Source organism: Electrophorus electricus, chromosome 14 (genome assembly GCF_013358815.1).
Source record: "Electrophorus electricus isolate fEleEle1 chromosome 14, fEleEle1.pri, whole genome shotgun sequence".
NCBI lineage: Eukaryota > Metazoa > Chordata > Actinopteri > Gymnotiformes > Gymnotidae > Electrophorus > Electrophorus electricus.
The window spans coordinates 14,121,838-14,141,928 of NC_049548.1; the positions used below are offsets into that span (position 1 = coordinate 14,121,838).

At 45.3% G+C, this 20,091-nt stretch overlaps 1 protein-coding gene across 8 annotated transcripts in view; it reads left to right on the forward strand.

Annotated features, from left to right (window-relative positions):
• The window catches only part of baiap2b (BAR/IMD domain containing adaptor protein 2b), a 54,002-nt gene that overhangs the window by 25,412 nt on the left and 8,499 nt on the right, over positions 1–20,091 (forward strand). For 3 of the 8 annotated variants that reach the window (XM_035533760.1, XM_035533761.1, XM_035533759.1), the window contains exons 4-13: positions 1,299–1,310; positions 2,245–2,306; positions 3,432–3,503; positions 5,054–5,191; positions 12,479–12,631; positions 16,774–16,995; positions 17,904–18,090; positions 18,850–19,051; positions 19,399–19,467; positions 19,782–19,941. In XM_035533760.1, coding sequence (XP_035389653.1) covers positions 1,299–1,310; positions 2,245–2,306; positions 3,432–3,503; positions 5,054–5,191; positions 12,479–12,631; positions 16,774–16,995; positions 17,904–18,090; positions 18,850–19,051; positions 19,399–19,467; positions 19,782–19,941 — 1,277 coding nt within the window. The remainder of the gene's footprint in view (positions 1–1,298; positions 1,311–2,244; positions 2,307–3,431; positions 3,504–5,053; positions 5,192–12,478; positions 12,632–16,773; positions 16,996–17,903; positions 18,091–18,849; positions 19,052–19,398; positions 19,468–19,781; positions 19,942–20,091) is intronic. The other 5 variants (XM_035533764.1, XM_035533763.1, XM_035533766.1 and 2 more) reach the window with 3 other exon arrangements.

The following is a 20,091-nucleotide window of genomic DNA, read 5'->3' on the forward strand; positions in this document are numbered from 1 at the left end:
GCAGAATGATAGATGATGGAAGAGTGTAGACAGAAGTGAAAGTGTTACTCTTGGCCTTTAGACCTGCTGTCGTTTTTTACTACAGTTGATGTCTCATTGGGGTGTGTGGCAGGGTGCTGTTCTGGGTACGGTCCAAAGAGATGGCACTAAGGACCAGTACATTAATCTGTGTTTTTGTGTGACACCTCTAGTGCAGTAGCCTTTAGGCAGCCCAACACACACAAACACACACAAATACGAACAAAGTTTTCAAAATTATGAACTGGAGGTAGAGAGATATCAAGCGCATGCTCATATTAAGCATTTGTGCACATCTGTTTGTCTGTGTGTGTGTGTGTGTGTGTGTGTGTCTGTGTGTGTGTGTGTCTGTCTGTGTGTGTGTCTGTGTGTGTGTCTGTGTGTGTGTGTCTGTGTGTGTGTGTCTGTGTGTGCACACGTGTGTCTGTATGCGCTTGTGTGTGTGCATGCGTGCGTGTGTGTGTTTACATTTATGACAGTGTGTGTGTCTGTGTGCGTGTTTGTCTGTGTGCGCGTTTTTTCCTGTCTCCGATCATATACCATCAGTGTTGTGTTTCAGTGCTTTATCATTAAGGTCAACAGTGTATGTACTAACACCTGCTCTTTAGCCCACCATGTGAGACTGGCCAAAACCCAGTTAATATGGACTCAGACAGCGTTTCTGAGCAGCAGCTCAAGGAGATCAGTGCTGTTTTAACACCATCTGACCTTACGTGGCATCATCAAAGTGCGCCGCCCCAACTCACCAGTGATAACATTTGTTTGAGTGCTACTCTCACCACCACAGTGGATGCAATGTAATTCCTGACACAAACAACTGCAATGGTGTTGTAAACCACTTTCATCCTCACAGCTCCTATAGATATTATATAGATGTCTTTCTGTAATTCACATGCCCAAAGCTATAATCATACAGCTTTCTTTTTTAACGGTGCCATAAAAACTACTTGAAACCAAAAGAATTGTTTTTTTTGTTTTTTTTCCTCACTAATAGATATGCCTAATTAGCTAAAGAACCTAATGAATGATTAAAAACACCGGTGAGATACTGCGTGGGAGCCTCTGCTCCAGTCCTTATTAATTGCGGTTTGGCTGATGTTGGGGGACGGTTGGTGATGGAGGGAAAAGCAGATGTAGGGTGACTTTTCCTCCCTGAAAAAGGTTTCTCTCTCTTTCAGTGTGTCCCCAAATTGACTGTACTTTTGTACCCGTGTTTCTTGCTCAAATTAGTTCTTTTTTTTCTTTTTTGTTGTTTTTTTTCCAATGCATTGCATTATCAGAAGAAGCTGCGTGTAGGTACCCTACACACCCCACACACACAGCACACACACCCCAAACACATACCACCCACTACCCATCCCACAAACACACTATAGACCTACCACCCACACAAACAATACACATGCATTTTTACATTTAGCTGAGGCTTTTATACAAACGACTTACAATTATGACTAAATACAATTCAACCAACTGAGGGTTAAGGGTCTCACTCACAACAGGGACACAAGAGTGGTAAATTGACAGTTAAATTGGCAACCTTCTGATTACTAGTCAAGCACCTTAACCATTGAGCTACCACTGGCCCACACATACGCCACACATATACCACATATACCTCATACACACACACACCACACCACACCCCACACACTGACCACACACTTCCTGCCTGCATGAATTACACCTGTTCTTTTTACATCTTTTGCTATTACTGTCATGTGACCTGCCGCTTCTCCCATGCTGCTCAGTAACTAATGATAACACAGTGTCGCAGCTCCTGGTTTGCTGTCGTTGAGACGTGGACTGCAATAAGCTCGTGTTGCTATGGTTATCACATGTATTGCAGTTTCATTTTAGTCTGGTATGTGCCTCACAAGAGGACTGACCAGCTCGCTCACCTGCTTATGTTTGATGGAGGTCTCCATATTCATTAGCTGCACTGCGCAATGTCTGTGGGCTCCCTTTGAGTTGTCTTCGTCGCTGAGTTTTTTTTCCACCTGCGACTTGACTGATGTTCCATCTTGTCCATCAGTCTCGTCCTCACTCTCTCTCTCTCTCTACCTCCTTCACTTCTCTCACTCTTTTTTGCCTTTTTATCACACAGCATTTATTGTTCTTGTGGAACTGCATGATTGAACTGCATGTAGACAGCCCTGCGAAGGCAGAGAGGTGCACTCCTGAGGTCTCTTCTTTCTCACGACGACTCTCTCGCACTCTCTCTAGGGGACGTACTCTTTCAGATGGCTGAGGTTCACCGACAGATCCAGATGCAGCTAGAGGACATGGTGTGTATGGCTGAAAATGTGTTATTTATGTTTCCATCACCCTCTGTGTGAGCATCATTTTGAATAAATTCACAACATCGCAGCCTTCCCCTTAGGGTTGCACACTGGGTGCTGTGGTCACCTCTGTAAAGTGGCATATCATACAGCTGCACAGTTAGTGGTTAAAAAATAAAATAAATCACACACACACACACACACACACACACACACAGCAGTTGGCTTTACTCAGTGAAGGAAGCATGCATAGCTAATTTTAGTTTTTTAAAAGTTGAGTTACTAAAGAAAAACCTCTAGTTTATTAGGAATGGCGTACTGTGAATATGGGTGGGGATAAAGTCACTGATTGAAGAAAGAAAACAAAGTCACTGAATGAGGAAAAGGCTGTCCTTGGCCCTCTGCTTTTGTTATGAGTCAATCTGGAAACCTCCATCTGGCCCGTAGCGTGGAAAGGGAAGGAGGCCGTGCCACCACCAGGCTTCTGCACATGCACGGTGCCAACAACGGTGGCTGGCTCCACCCACCGGCTCACGCACACCGGCCTTTCCTGCAAGCGCGTCGCGTGCTGGCGCAGGTTAAGCCAGCACCGCTCGCCATTCCTCCTCTAACCGAAGCACGGCTCCCGTACACCAGGCCCTGTGCCGGTGCCGAGGTCCCGGGCAGTCTGGGTAAAACTGGGGAAGGTGTGTGTGGGAGCTGCTGCCTGCACAGAAGTGTGTCGTAGGCCTGGCTGAGTCGTTTCAGATCAGCTGCAGAGTTCGTTAGGCCTGACAATTATGGCCACACCAGGGTGGAAGGTTGGGTTAAGGGTGACTGGGTAGCTTAGCCCTGCCCTTTTATTTATAACCAGGTGGGAGCCAGAATCCGTGGAGAGGCACATTAGTTTTTAAAGATCCCCTTTTCCCAGAGGACACTGCAGTTTGGGGGTACTCTCAACCGGCACACTGGTTTTACTGGTCTGTAGAAATATGGGTCTCTATTCTAAACTGCTGTATTTATTTATTTTTTCCTCAGTTGTCAGGAAAGCAGTCTAAGTTGTAATTAATTCATGAAGAATGGTTTATATGGGATGCTATACACCACCCCACTACACACACCCATTCTTGTTTATATTTTCTTATCTTTCAGCTGAAATCGTTCCACAACGAATTGCTCACCGAGCTGGAGAAGAAAGTGGAGCTGGATGCACGGTACCTGAATGTGGGTTACAGTCACATTATTATCTTCATGCTCATTTACAATTAACATGACATCATTCTGAAGTGGTTAACTTTGAGGACGTTAATCAAATATGGAATATTTTACAGTTCACCACATACACTTTCTTTAGCAGTGATTTTAACACATTTTTGCCACAGTGAAAGTGAACTTTTCTATTGACACCATGACATCATTGCTGGGTGGGGTAACAGCAGGCTAGTGTTCTTAGTGTCTGTGAACTTATGTATTAGTGTCTGTAATGCTGTGCCAAATGTAGATTTATGTAACTGGCCTCATTGCAGAGACCACATTCTGAGTCCCAATGCAATGTTGGTATTCAACAGAGACTAATGACATACACACAAACACACACACACACACACACACATACATACAGACACACACAATGGCTCAATATTTCTCAGACATCCTCTCCAATCTCACACAGTAAATGACTGGTATTGAATTCAATCTTACACTTAATTCAATGTCCAGTTCACACGAGGTCATTTTAAAGTGGATGAACTTTGTTGGAGTAAATAGAACAGTGGGTGTTTTTCTGTACATTATCACTCTTACACCACAATGCGAATAAAAAAGTAAATGTATGTCATAGAGTTTATCCAGCAACTCCTCTCTTGCTGTCATCTTGGATAACGTGCAGTACGTTCCTCCCTTTGAGTCAGAATTCTCACCCGTCTTATTGCATCTGACGAAACGAACCATTCGGAGCCTGAACGTGTTTTTGCACGGAGAGATTTGCATTTCCAGCACTTTCCTCCAAAGGACTTGTGATCTGTTCTGTGTGAAGAGAACACTTGTTTGTCTAGGGTAGACCACAGTGAAGTTGGTGTTTACACACATGGATAAGTAATGAGTCTCAGAGCCTGAAATGGGGTGATATTTAAAATGGTATGAGAGATGTATTTGCTGAAGTCTCTGGTAACTGCTAACTGAAATATAGTTGTTTCACCCTCCTTTTCTCACAGTCATGTGAATCCCCATGTTTTGGCAGAGAAACAGCCATCTTTCTGTGGTGCTCCCTCTACAGCGCTTTTAAAGATAATTAAGCACACTGTCACAGTGTTCTGATGACAGTAAAGAAGTAAAATAAAGTTCAGTGCACTGTGACAAAGGTTTTTACAATAGGAGGCAGAGGGAAACAAAGATCCACAGTCTGAAACACAATGGCTGCCTGCAGCAGGGAATTGTGGGAGGGCCCAGCACGCCAGGGACCCTTAAACCCTCAAGCAAACCCTTCAGGCTATGCACATTAGGCTCCATGCAGCAAACCACTGGGTGCTATAAAGGCCACAATTGTTGACTGTCATCTTAATGGAGCTTTAATTGTAAACTCCGTGGGCCTACTTTAGTCATGGCTCCACAGATCGTCCTACACATTTTAAACTAAGTGTGACATTTGTTGCTGTCACGTAGCACACGCAGGAAGGCGGGCCGCAACCCCGAGCGCGGCTCCTGCTCATACGGGCTCGGCGGGTCGGGACCTCGCCTCCGCGCTCACCACTTCCATCATTGCATGTGTCCCGCAGGCGGCTCTGAAGAAATACCAGATGGAGCACCGGAGCAAAGGCGAGAGCCTGGAGAAGTGTCAGGCCGAGCTGAAGAAGCTCCGGAGGAAGAGCCAGGGCAGCAAGAACCCCACCAAGTACGGAGACCGAGAGATGCAGGTGAGCCACGCCGCCTGACCTGCCCAGAACGGGGCTTCCTCAAATGCCAGGGAAACACTGCTGTAACACTGTAAGCCGGTCTGGCCTCCGCATGACCTCTGCGAATGCTGTACTTGGGTCTGGACTTCACATTTGGCATTGCATGTAAGACGGCTTTGAAATCTCAGATTTTAGCAGCACTCTGTGCTCTATTCTGACTTTCGGTATCATTTATGCTCGCGGCACGAGGGCGCTGCCAGCCCGGCAGACTGAACGAGGTGCCTTCCTCTCTATACTGGGACATTGACAAGGGTTTTATTTCTGACTGTCTAGCTCGCTCTCTTCTCTCAGAGATTAGTGTGTCTGAGGGATTGTGTAATCCGCCTTGGGTGGGGGCACTGCAGGCTTTGAGCTGCCAAGGCAACGCTAGTCTAGAACGCAGACAGAGGCAGCAACTGCTCTTTGGGGTCACCGCATCCTCCTGAAGCACGATTTCCTTCAATCTCACTGGGTGTGAATGAAACAAAATGTGGGAGTGTTTACAGTATATCAGAAAATTCCAGTGGCAAACTAAATGCTTTTATGTTATATCATGCAGTGTGGAGCTCTGGGCATTCAAATGTAGTGGTATGCCACAGTAATCTAAGTATACATCAAGGTGGTCTGTCTTTACAGTAAGTGCTCATCAGTTTGGAATAAGTGCTTATCAGTTTGGAATAAGTGCTCATCAGTTTGGAATAAGTGCTCATCAGTTTGGAATAAGGCACGGACAGAGAGATGGACAGTGGGCTACACTCATGGAGTCTGGCAGTGGGTGTTCATACTGTTGTTTAAAGGTGTGTGTGTGTGTGTGTGTGTGTGTGTGTGTGAGCAAGTAAATGGCGTGGGCTCCTTGTTGTTTGCTCAACGAACACGACAGGTGTCTTGTGTAACAGAAATGAGGAGGTGAAATGAGGAGGTAGCAAAATGCTTTTTGCCAAGTACCCCACAGACGTGTGATTATAGGATGCAGAAATTAGAGTTTTTCTGTCTTCGCGCGGTGTGTGTGTGTGTGTGTGTGTGTGTGTGTGTGTGTGTGTGTGTGTGTGTGTGTGTGTGTGTTTGTCTGTCTGTCTGTCTTGCAGCATGTCATTCAGTCACAGAGAATTTTAATTCTCCAAATTGCGAGCCAGTGTTTGTTAGAACTCGAGCACCTTTACCCTTAATCCAAGCTGGAGGACTTTATTGTGCAGAGTAATGGTACTGAACCAGAGAGTGCAGTCTCTCCTTCGCAGCCAGCCGAGATATGGTGTGGCCCACGCCGAGAGCCTACCGGAGACGCTGAACTGTGGGCAGTGAGCGGAGTGAGTATGAAATAATTGCTAACTGATTGTTGGGCTTGCGTGTACAAGTGCAGCTGCTCACGATGAGAGTTTTGGAAAATCGATATCTGGAGCCGTAAGGAGTCGCTCCAGCTCGCAAGCCCCTAGAGACACGGCCACCTTTAGCGCCTTAGCAGGTGTGAAAATCCAGGTTTCTCCTCCTGTCTCTGTGTGTTTGTGTGTGTGTGTTTGAAACAGAGTGTTTCTTTGTTTTTGGATTGTTTGTGGTTCAGTAAGAACATGCGTAAATGTATATTGCACGTACACATCGGACTTCACGGTTCCCTGTTTTTTGTTTGCTTCCTTTAGAGCTGATATCCTTTACCTATGAATCGTATTTGTATAACTCTGCCCTGCCTGGCTGTGCTCGGTTATTAAAGGTGCCTACGGGTGCCTGGGTGTGTGAGATGTGCCTCACAACATCTCAGTGTGGGACGGCTGGATGAATTTTGCATGACGGTGCCTCTGGTCCCTGCTGTGTGCCAACAGTAGAGCTGGACTTCTGGTACAGTGTTGGGGTGGGTGGGGATGCAGGACTGAGCAGGTTCACTGTGCCATATGGCAGCCATACACACAGTCAAGATATTCAGTGTCATCATGAAGTTAAAATCTATATTCCATCTTGTCTTTAGGATTCTGTCAATGACATACTGATGTTTAAAAAAAGGTTTAAGAAGGCATGTGAGGGAGCGGAGACGCGTTTGCAGAGCTGAGGTGGTTGGGTTACAAAGTTAAAGGGAGGAGGAGTGCTCCATCAGTGCTCCATCTTCCAGTACAGGGTTGTGTTATTTGCAAACACCTTTTGTCTCTGATTTGGTCTCCTGTGGGTTATGACCTTTTTATATTGTGTGTGTGTCCTGTGTGTGTGTCCGTGTGTGTGTGTCCGTGTGTGTGTGTCCGTGTGTCTGTGTGTGTGTGTGTGTGTGTGTCTGTGATCATAAAATTCTTTCAGTTACAATAGAATATAGCAATTTTAAAAATAGCAAATGTTCATAGTGGCTCCCTTCATATGTATTCTAGACATGCAGATCTTATACAGTATAAAAGTTTTAATATGAAGGACTGTGTATATTAAGGAGCTATTACAGTTGTAGTGTGGAAAAGCACGTAAAACATATTTACATATTTAGTATATATACATACGAGTATTGTTTACTGCATGTGTGATCCTTGATACTTATGATCTGGTTTTTACAAAGCACAACACGACATCCAGACATGGCCTGCATGCCAGAGACTCACCCCACACACCCCATGCACCACACACACCCCACACACCACACACACCCCAGAGACACTGTCTGCTGGCTAAAAAAGCCTGTGATGACTTCTACAAGACAGCTTGTTGGTCATAAGGAGAAAGGAGAACCAGCATGTTCAGTTTGGATATGGAGTCTATGGCAGTGGTAATACTTGGAATGTCTTTTCCATTTGGAGAATAGGAAGCTTTCATCATAATGATTTCAGGATATAGCAGAGATCAGTGTTTCTCAGCCCGGTCCTGGCAACCCACCACACTTTTGATCAAAATTAGCTCCCACTGGCCAAAACCATTGTATTTACCCATTAATAACACTGAACACCCGGGTACAGGGTTAGAGCAAAAATAAAGAGTGAAAAAGAGTGAAATAGAGAAAGTGATATAGAGAATATACTGAAGTGTGTTATGCAATGCAATGTATAGCAGTAAGTTATGTAATTATGAATGCCGTAGATCTTTTTCAGCGTGGATGATTCAATCATACTATTTTATGTCTCTGCCGGAAACAAAGCTGAAAATTCTTGGACATTGCTTCAGCCATAACTTGTTATTTAAGATTTAATAACTTTTCCTTCAAACAGGTTCATTTGTGTGTTTAGCTGTCAGAACCACATTTCTGAGTTCTTTGAACACATTTATCCAGCCAGTGCCCATTGACCAACAGTGTGGCAGCTGTTCTTTAACTATGTGAAGGAACCTCAGCTTGTTGTAAAGACTAGGCAGGCCAGCTCTGATTGATCCAGTAGCTTCGGTTATGCCTAAGAATGTCTGGAGAATTGTGGGTTAGGTCTGCTAATGCTCTCTGACACATATTTTTGGAATTACATCACCAGGATAACATGCTAAAAGCAGAGTACGAGTGCCTCTGTATGTATGTATCTGTGTGTGTGCACATGTGTGTGCATGTGCGTGTGCACACGTGTATGCATATAAAAGCCTGATGAAGTGGGTTGTTTGTAGTAACAGATTTGAAGAGGAGCTCATTTATGGAGTCTTAGGGCAGGAACAGGTACTCATGCTAGTGTATCAGATGAATGTGTGCTGGAATAAAGAAGGAGGATCTGTGACAGAGTGCTACTTCTGATTGGCTCACGGGCACGTTGATGATGGATGACTGAGGTACGCGTGAAACCCCAGAGTGTGCGCCTTGGCCTTGGCTCCTCCCCCTTTCACAAATGACACAAAAATTCGAATTGTATGCTGGTGCACCATGCAGACGATATGAAATGCTGCGTCATGCAATCTGTAAATGCTCATAGTGCAGTCTGGGAAGCGACTGGATCAAGCTGACCTCCGCTTGCCCTGGACACACTCCTGGTCACTGAGAGGCTCAGTGCACTCTGGCCTGACTACTCTTCCGACAGCAGGTTTCACGGAGAAGTTTGCTGTCTCTGTTTTCCTCTTTTCATATGGAATCTTGTGGCCTGTTTCTCGGCAGTCTGTTTCAAGAATTGAGCCTGACACGCATTAATCAAAGAGACGTTTCTAGGGAGCTGAATATATATATATATATTTTTTTATTATTATTATTTTTTTATATAAATTTCAGTTTGAGCCACTTGTGTGATCCATCATAACAGCACAGAGAAGGCAACTCGGGCCATCTGAGCCCCAGGTGCATTCCCTGGCTCAGGTGTCTTTCGTCGGTGGTTTAACGGAGTAATAGCATCTTTATGACCTTCTCATTCTCATATTTTCAATGGGGCCAAATTTCTCAGGTATGTCAAAGTAAGATGCAAGCAAACAGCTGCCGTCCACATGACCGCATTCATTAAGGAGTAAACAGCAACAACCCGTCGTTCGTCAGCGCTCTCAGTTAGTGGGGCTTTATCGATGTGGGGTTTCGTGTCCGTCTGCACTCCTATGAGAATTAGTTGCGTCAGAGCTGACAGCAAGTCAGGTTCTACTCCATGTATTGGACCACTTCTCAATAGTGGCCAAAACGCAGAACAGATGCTGAATCTGCAGATTAACTGGAGTCTGTAGGAAAGGCATCAGTTTAGCTGTTTCTCTTCTGTTCTTTCAACTTATCAGCTCTGCAGTTTGACCCACCTCTCTCAGAGGATACATTGAAAGTTTTTTTATCTACAATTTATGCTGAACATTATGGACTTATGAATACCCATATAGTGAAATGAGGAACGTGGATTTTAAATTAGCATGTTTGTGTTCCTGTCTAGTTCATACTGATCTGTACCTACCATTACACTGAGTCAATGCTGTAAAGAAGTGTGACACAACCAACACTGCTAATAGAGGAGTGTGCTTACATTAACAGATTTTACTGACTGAAAAGAGGTGACTCTGCATCAGGACTGAGTCAGTCTGCATCACTGCTGAGCCAGACTAAGGTCTCAGTGTTAGATCCCCCCCAAAGACGTAGCATGCAGGTGGGATTTGCTGCACCGCACTCAGATCTTCCACTGGAGAAACCTGCATGTGACCTGAACCTTAAACTCCAGCATGATTGGGGTAGTTAATATTCCTTAAACACCTGCACGACTGGGGTGGTTAATACACCTTAAACACCAGCACAGCAGAGGTGGTTAATATTCCTCAAACATTAGCACAACTGGGGAGGATAATATACCTTAAACACCAGCAAGGCCAATGGTGATTCATATACCTTAAACACCAGCAAGGCCAGTGGTGATTCATATACCTTAAACACCAGCAAGGCCAGTGGTGATTCATATACCTTAAACACCAGCAAGGCCAGTGGTGATTCACATACCTTAATCACCAGCAAGGCCAGTGGTGATTCCTGCAGTTAGGTGAGATGTGAACCCAGCAGGACACTGATCACCCTTTCAGCAGTTCCTCTCCTCCTTTAATTTTAGATGTCATGTCCTACTTAATCTTCTTTGGTCCTTGTTAGATTTTGTTCTGGTCTCTCTCTCTCTCTCTCTCCCTCTCTCTCTCTCTCTCTCTCTCTCTCTCTCTCTCATGGGGGTTTTCTGCAGTATTACAGCTGAAGATGCAGTTACACAACATCTTCACAACACTAAAGTAGGAGTGCTGGAGCAGGACAGACTGCTAGACTTGAATGACACACGCTGGGTTTCTCTCTCTCTCTCTCTCTCTCTCTCTCTCTCTCTCTCTCTCTTGCTCTCTCTCTCAGAGTCACTTTTTCTGTCTTTCTTTCTCTCTGTCTCTCTTCCCTGGTTAATGTGTCCCTGGGTGTTTTAATCACCCAGTTTGATTGACAGCTCCCTGGCAATGTCTCACTCTCAGGTAGGCTCGTGTGGCACCGGATGGCTAAACTCACACAGACTCTCATAGATGTAAAGACAAAGCAACACATCGGTAGCATTACGGTAACACGCCTGCAGCAGCCTGTGGGTTTACGTTGTGTTTCTCGGTTATAATTTGTGGGTTTACCAAATATTCAACCAAACCATTCGGACCTTGGATTGACATGTTGGATGGGCTGACCTATGACCTACTATGGACAGGGTGCATAAGCATCGACGCTCGTCCACATATACACGCTGCACTGCAGTAAGGTGTATACTTGGCAGAAGAGCCAGGAGATCCAGTGCCTGGATTTACAGAGATAATTGCATGAATTATGTTGAACAGCTGCTTGGAAAGAATTGTGAAGGAAGTGTGGTGTTGCTGTCTTCTGACAGGTTAATGCAGTCTGGACATGGCTTGATTCTAGACCAGAGTGTGTTCAATAAAGCAGAAGTGTCCGTTTTTGCTTTTTCTGCTAGTTTTGTTGTTGTTTTGACAAAGCAGAGTGGTCTTCAGATGAAGCAGTGGCTTTACTTGAAAATGGGTGTGCTCTGTGTGTAGCAAATTTTAATCAGGAGTTATAATTTGTATTTGAAAAACTTAAATCATCCAGTTCACTTTCTTTACACATACCATCCACGCACCCTTACTGCCTTGTAGTATTTTGACCTTGAACTATTTATGGTGTTCTCAGTCATCTCAGCCATGTTCATTAACACTTAGTAGGTAGCAAGCACAAGTTACTCACCTGCACTCTGTGTAGAATACTGTCTCACTCAGGTGTCCGTGAAGGTGTGTGAGTGCACGTGTGTGAGTGCGTGTGTGTGTGTGTGTGTGTGTGTGTGTGTGTGTGTTGATGTGGGCGTGTGTTACTGGAACATTTCCAGTTCTGAGGAGGTGTGTGTCCTTGCTAGAGGACAGGCAGGGTGATGGCATGGCTAGCAGAGGTGCAGGGAGCATGGCATTACGTCAAAGAGAGATTGTTATTTTTCCAGCAACACAAGGCAAAGTGGCACCTGCAAAAAAATTAAAAAAAATTTAAAAAGCATGGAGCTCGCACCATATGTACTCCACTAATCCCATCCATCCAGCTGATCCAAAGTGAATGAATGCTTAACTGTTTCTTAAATGTTTTGTATTTATCAGCATGTTTGACCTTTGCATTGTTCCATTAACCAGTGGGATCTAGCCTCTATTTACTGGGTCGTCTGAGAGACCGAGTAAAGTTCGCTGAGTGCATTCATCTATGGCTTTGCAGTTCACGGTCCATTTACCTCGAGAGCGCTGTTTGGCACGTCCATGCAGCCATGCGACATCAATCTTATAAGGACGCCTTTTTTGAGAATGCAGTTTCTCTCAGCCTTCCTGTTTTTGCCCTGAGGCTCTGAGAAACCGATGGGCTTGTCGGCCATTTTGTGTCCGCCTCACGCCACCTTCCCTATCCCTCAGTATGTGGAGGCCATCAGCAACAAGCAGAGTGAACTGGACAGCCACATCGCCGAGGGTTACAAAAGCGCTCTGTCTGAGGAGAGGAGGAGGTACTGCTTTCTGGTAGACCGACAGTGTGCTGTGGCCAAGAGCAGCAACAGCTACCACTCCAAGGTGAGGAGAACCCGCCCCCAGTCCCGCCCCCAGTCCCGCCCCCAGTCCCGCCCCTGCTTCAACATCTGCCTGCATCACATCCTGCTCACACTGAACAGCTCCGTGAGATGGAGGTTTGGGTGCAGAAGCAGCACTCACTATGCGGTCTGAGATGTTTTGGAATACACATCCGAGCATGAATGTGATATTTTGCACGTCGGTGCGATCTATAAGTTCTATAAACACTGTTCCCCAGGTCACGCCTAATTGTGCTTATCGTTAATCATTTCCCACAATTAGTGCTATTCTGTTTTTCTCAAAAATCCCTTGTCCATTTAAGTTTGAATGCTTAACAACAAATGAAAGTACCAGACTCAGTGATCAGCTGTTTCTGCCCTAAACCCCTCCCTCTCTGTACAGCTGTTTCTGCAGCTGCTGCTAGCTACAAAGTGAACATGACTGCTTTCAAATGGTCTGCATATCTTGGCTGAATTTAAAGACCTTTCTGCACATGAGAATGTAATAGATTTCTGTTGTATTATACCACAGCATTCATATAACATTTAAAAAGTACAGCAAATAGTTGTAGTTATAGCTCTGCACCGCTTTTGCTTAAGAATGAGAATTCAGCGCTGACAGTTTTCTATGCAGACAAGTAAAGTAGCCATGTGTCAATGCAGTACACAGGAAAAAAATGCAAGTATTGCATTATCTTGTCAGTATGTGAATCCGGGTGAACTCCAGAGCACAGCAGGTGCTGTGTGCCCAGAGCTCCAGTCGTCTCTCCTCCTCTTTCTCTCCTCTGCGCTGCCTCGCCCACGCTGGGGTAGTGCTGGCAGACAGTGCGCAGGGTGGAGGGGTGGGTGGAGGAGAAGGAGGAGGATGAGGAGGAGAGAGGGATGGGGTGAGCTGAGAGTGGCCCACTTCTGCAAGAACACTGTGTCCAGACACTTGGGAGAGTGGGCAGGCAAGAAGGCATTTTCTCGAGGAGACACCGTGCTCCTGAGACCAAGGCACCACACAGCCGGAGAGAAAGAGACTGTCTCATTTGGAAGATACAGTGAGTGTGAATGTAATGGCAGGAGGTTGAGAAGTGGGGCTGGAAAAAAATGAGGCCACGACATCAGATCCGCTCTTCTGTACGACATCAGACCTGCTCTTCTTTTACGACATCAGACCCACTCTTCTTTTACGACATCAGACCCACTTTTCTGTACGACATTAGACCTGCTCTTCTCCTTGACATCATACCTGCTCTTCTTCTGTACGACATCAGACCTGGTCTTCTTCTCCATGACATCAGATGCACTATTCTACTCCACATAACTAGACCCACTTTTCTTCTCCATGAAATCAGACCTACACTTCTTCTCTATGACATCAGACCCACACTTCTTCTTTGTGACATCAGACTCACTCTTCTTCTCTATGACATCAGATCCACACTTCTTCTCTGTGATATGAGACTCACTCTTCTCTATGACATCAGACCTGCTCTTCTGTATGACATCAGACCCACACTTCTTCTGTACAACATCAGACCTGGTCTTCTTCTCCATGACATCAGATCCACTCTTCTACTCCACATAATCAAACCAACTCTTCTTCTCTATGAAATCAGACATACACTTCTTCTCTATGACATCAGACCCACACTTCTTTATGACTTCAGACCCACACTTCTTCTCTATGACACTGGACCTGCACATATTCTGTATGACATCAGACCCACTCTTCTTCTTTATGACATCAGATCTGCCAAGATATCAGGCCCATTTTTCTTCTCCACATCATCAGACCTGCTTTTCTTCCCCTCAACATCAGACCCACTCTTCTTCTCTACATCAGACCCACTCTTCTTGTCCACAACATCAGTCCCACCCTTCTTCTTCCTGACATCAGACCTGCTCTTCTTTTGTACATCAGATCTAGTCTTATTATGACATCAGACCCACACCACGTCTGTACAACATCAGACCCACACTTCTTTATGACATCAGATCCACTCTTTTTCCCTATGACATTAGACCCTCATTTCATCTTTATGACGTTAGACCCACATTTCCTCTCTATGACATCAGACCCACTCTTATTCTCCACAACATCAGATCTGCCCTTCTTCTCTAACATATCAGACCCACATTTCATCTCTATGACAACAAGCCTACTCTCATTCCCCATAACATCAGACCTACTCTACTCTTTTTTTCAACATCAGACCTGGTCTTATTCTCCATGACATGAGACCCATTCTTCTTCTGTACAACATGAAAATCACACTATTTCTCCATGACACTTTTCTTCTCCAAGACATCAGACCCTTCTGTATGATATCTGACCTGCTTTTCATCCCTACAACATCAGATCCACTCTACATCTCTATGACATCAGATGCACTCCTCTTCTCCAGTTATCCAGGAAGAAAGAGAAACAAAGCTTAGGGAGAGATTTGTTATGTTTAGTTCACTTTAGAATTGTGTGTTAAAGGAAGCAATCTCTCTCTCTCTCTCTCTCTCTCTCTCTCTCTCTCTCTCTCTCTCTCTCTCTCTCATTTTATCACAGTCACACACACATGAATCACTGCCCTTGTTCTGTAAGGATCCCATAATAAAAAGTGGTGCTCCAGTTAGTGAGAGGCTCAGGAGTACAGTGAAGTGCCCTGAGCAGCCCATCTGCCCAAGGAGACACTGTCATCTCTGGATCCCCACACCGCCGCCCACGGCCAAAATGCAAAAACTGTTGGGTTCTTACTCATCGCCTGCCATCAAGGCCAGCTGAGAAGATAAACAGTAAAAACACAAAAGCTCTTTAATGCTGAGATACCAGAGAGAAGGACGTGTGTTCATTTGAGTGGACACAAGAAAACACAAACAAACACATTTAAAACCTAAGTAACTAGAGCTTGCTAGCAATGTAATACACTGTTCATGAGTAAATGGCTTTGTTAGTAACACACGAGGCCCAGATATTCCCCATGGCACTACATTTCTCCCTCCATTAGACTGAAGGCACTCAGCCATGTAGCTGGGCATGTTGGCCCAGTCCAACCTGTCTCGAGGGTCTGGCTCTCTGCAGGTGCCCATCTTGGTGCCAGGGTAAGCGTGTGGGTGATAATTGTGTCAGCGGGAGACCCACAAAGTCTGACTCAGTAGAGAGTTGAGGTAGCCCCTCTCTGTTTGTGTGTCTTTCTCTCTCTCTCTCTCTCTTTCAATCTCTTGTATCTGTCTGGCCATTTTTGGCTCTTTCTCTACCCTGTGTCTTTCTCTTTATTGAGCAGACATTAACAGATGTGATGGAATGCAGAGGAGATGTTCTAGAGCAGAGGAGCTACAAAAGAGAGGTTCTAGAACAGAGGGGCCGCAGGGGAGAGGTTCTAGAACAGGGCTGCAAAGGAGAGACTCTAGAATAGAAGGACAGCAGAGGAGAGGTTCTGAAACAGGGGGACTCCGGAAGAGACACAAGCCAATCTGGACTGGAAAACATACATCCACAGTGTAACATACCCCAGTACTTCTGAAGACAGCATAAAGAACAAAGCACCTGAAATATAAGTGATCCCTGTGCCTTCCGAGCTGGTTGTAAATTATGCCGGTCTATGCACACTACACACAAAGGTGGTTTTAATTAAATGTCCCCGCTGTATGAACAAGTCTTAAAAATAAGGCCTTCTGGCATTTGTGCCCTGTGAGCAAGTTTTGGAAGTGCTCCAGAGGCCAACAGGGAGCTTGGGCCAACACCAGCCCAGAGTCATGGGACCGCACCTGATCCAGATTGCAGGGCTAGCAGGCCAGCCAGAGCACATGACCAGTTCTCAGTGTGGTCACATGACCAGATTTCAGTGGTTACATTGATGCTACAGTGTTGAAGGGGGCCAGAACAGAGAGCAAAGCTTTCAGTGCTTGAACTATATCTCAGTGCTGTACACTAAGCTTTGTGTTTGTATGTGTATGCATGTGTGTGAGAGGGTATATATGTGCGCATATGTGTGTGTGAGGGTACGTAGATGTGTGTGAGGGTATGTAGGTGTGAATTTAGACTTCAGTTTTTTGTGCCTACACATAAAACCTTTAATGTCTACAATTAACATTACTGTGACATCACTGGGTATGGCATGAAAACAGAAGCATCATCCATATTTGTGAGTGTTCTCCATTCTGTTGTAGGGCAAAGACCTGCTGACCCAGAAGATCCCGCTGTGGCAGCAGGCATGTGTTGACCCTCACAAGCTCCCTGACCGAGCCACACTCCTCGCCCAGCAGATGGGCTCTGTGCCAGGGGCACCACACCACACATTCAAGTCCGGCCTGCACATCTCGGAGCCCATGCCTGGGGCCAAACCCCTACCTGTGTCCCCAGAGCTAGCAGCTCTCATGAGCAGTCAACAGGTGAGTGAAGATGGAGGGTCTGTTCAGTTGCACTCAATTATTGAATTATTGCACTAAAATTAGTGCTGAATTGCCATGATTTGAATTGAGTAAATTCAGTCATGGACCTCAGTCATGGGCATGGACATTGTGTGTGTGTTGTATACATATAAGTGTGTGTGTGTGTGTGTGTGTGTGTGTGTGTGAACCCTGTGTTTAGATCTGCTTTTTCATATACAAATTGGTTCCTACTACTACTAATTCAGAAGAAGCTGATGACGGACCTCTGTCCTTAACGTTCTGTTTTGTGGAAACTGTGTACTTCACAACAATTTTGAATATCTCTCTCTCTCTCTCTCTCTCTCTCTCTCTCTCTCTCTCTCTCTCTCTTTATATATATATATATATAATGAGTACAGTTTCACATGAATCCAAATCAAATGAATTATGCCAAGGAAGATGATAGAAAAGCAGGAGATCACTCTCTTCAAGGATTTACATCAGTGCACGTTGATTATCTCACTGCTGTGGAGGGAATTACAGAACACTTCCAGCTGTGCTCACCACGTCACCCTTTAGCTTGTGGGATTTTCCCCGCTGTCTTGCCCTCCTACAATATTTCCTGAGACGGGGAATCGTTCAGGGGGATGAAGCGAACATGGGAAATGTAATTAAAGTGGCAGAGTGCATTTATTGCACACAAAACCCTGTAAAGCTTCACCAAAGACTGTAGATCTTCATTCTTCAGGGGCTGAGGGACCTTTCAGTGTAGCTTTCATTAGGTGGAAGGAGAGCGATGGTACTGGAGAAATGTGGGCTTTAGATTCGTCTGTAGATGTCAGCAGAGCTAAATCTCAGTTTCAAGCTAAAAAAAAGGTGCTCTTGAAAGAGGCCGGCATGGTGACATTGCACTTTTCTTCTTCCCCCAGAGGATGATGGGAGCAGAGGGTGTTCCCATAGTGAATGGCACAGTAGGGGAGGACTACCAACACTGGGTGGATGGCAAAGCCCATGGCCCCTCCGCCTCATCACAGGTTCATCGTCACGGCAATGAAATCTACTCCAACACCCTGCCTGTCCGCAAGGTGGCACCTATAAAGAGCAGAAGCACTCTGGGTAAGCGGGTTCACACCTTGCGGGTTAGGCTAGCCTTTGAGTGACTTCTGTGAACTTCAGCATTGTCTGTTAGGAAAAGTTATGATCCGAACTGCTAGAGGCACAGTGATGTGACACTGTCATTAAAATGCATTAGACCTAAATGTTAATCTGAATGATAATCTACTGTGACTTCGGGAATTTGATTGGAGGAAGTCTTTCCGGTTGTTTGTGTTTACGTGAGTGGCTTACCTGAGCACAGACATCTTGATAAAAAGCTGATTGCTCTTGCTGCAGGTACCCCCCCCCATGCACCCCATCACACTCTTCCTCTCTCTCTCAGCTCTCTATCACCTTCTCACTTTCGGAAGGCAGCGACTGTTTCTCCTGCACGCTGACAATAAGAGAGCAAACACATTTAATGAAAACAGGCCAGAACTGGAGGGAATAGAAGGGACAAGCTTTAAAAAGGCAGGGAAGTGGGTGAAGGACAGAGGCGCTCTCTCCGGGAGCTTTTACTGCAACGTTCTGGAGGAAAACAGACTAAACGAACAATGTACATTAACAGTGTTTCCTGCTTTTGCCAGTGGCATTTAAGTTCAGTTCAGAAGTCATTCCTTCCTGTTGTTCTGACTGTTTGCTGTCTGGTCCATGGTCTTCAGTCAGGGCTGAGCGCAGCAGTGCCTGATCGGCTTGCTGTCACAGATAATATCGAGCCCTTTCGCTCAGCTGTGCCACCTGCTGCTGGCTGACCTCTGGCCATTTGACCTCTGTCCGTAGCAGAGACCCAAACGCTGCCGAGGTCTAGCTCCATGGTGGCCGGGCTGGAGAGGAACGGTCGGACCCGCGTGCAGGCCATCTTCTCTCATTCGGCCGGAGACAACAACACCCTGCTGAGTTTCAGTGAGGGCGATGTCATCACCCTCCTGGTGCCTGAGGCTCGCGACGGCTGGCACTATGGCGAGAACGAGAAGAACAGGATGTGAGTAGAGTGTAAAACATTCTTCACTACCAAGTCAGAATTAAATTACAGCGGGGTATCTAGGTAAATGCTATAAATAGGGTTTTTAAATATACATACATATATTTTATACATACACACACACATTTTATATATATATATATATATATATATATATATATATATATATATAATATTCAAAGCTTGCATTTTGAGGCTTCTGGTAGAAGGCCTAAGATTATCTAATATACATATATAATATACATATATAACAAATATATAATATGCATATATACTATAAATAAATAATATACGTATATACTCAAGCTGACTTCATGTGTAATTGATGTGGAATGTGTGTGTCCCAGGCGAGGGTGGTTCCCCTTCTCCTACACCAGGGTGATCCCTGAAACAGACAGTAACAAGCTGCATGTCAGGTAAGACTCAGAGAACGATGAGTGCCATTGCCTGCAGTCATAATCAGTCATACAGAGCCTCTGTCCATGGATGGGCAGTTTCTGCTTAGTTACCTTCATAGAGTTCATTGACTGCTCTAAAGTTAAACTGTATCAAATTGAAGCCAATTTGCATCTGTGGATAATAGATGCAAACGATCAGGTTTTACTGTCCGTTTTAAGTGCACAGCTGTCTGATATTGTGTGTGTGTGTGTGTGTGTGTGTGTGTGTGTGTGTGTGTGTGTGTGTGTGTGTGTGTGTGTGTGTGTGTGTGTGTGTATGTGTGTGCACACAGTTTGCAGCATGGTCGGAGCTGCAGTACTGGGAACCTCCTGGAGAGGGAGCCAATAACCCTGCCCTCCCCTGATTATGGATCCTCCGCTCGGCTAATGGCACACAGTGCGTCTTTGGGTAGACCAAGACCATACAGTGTGGCAGTTCCAGGATTCTCACAGGTACACACACACACACACACTTCTGTACACTCTGAACACAAATCAGTGATCGAGAAAATGTGCATGTTCGTTTGAGTGGACTCAAGAAGACACAAACACATTGCAGGCTGTATGGGTGTGTGTGTGTGTGTGTGTGTGTGTGTGTGTGTG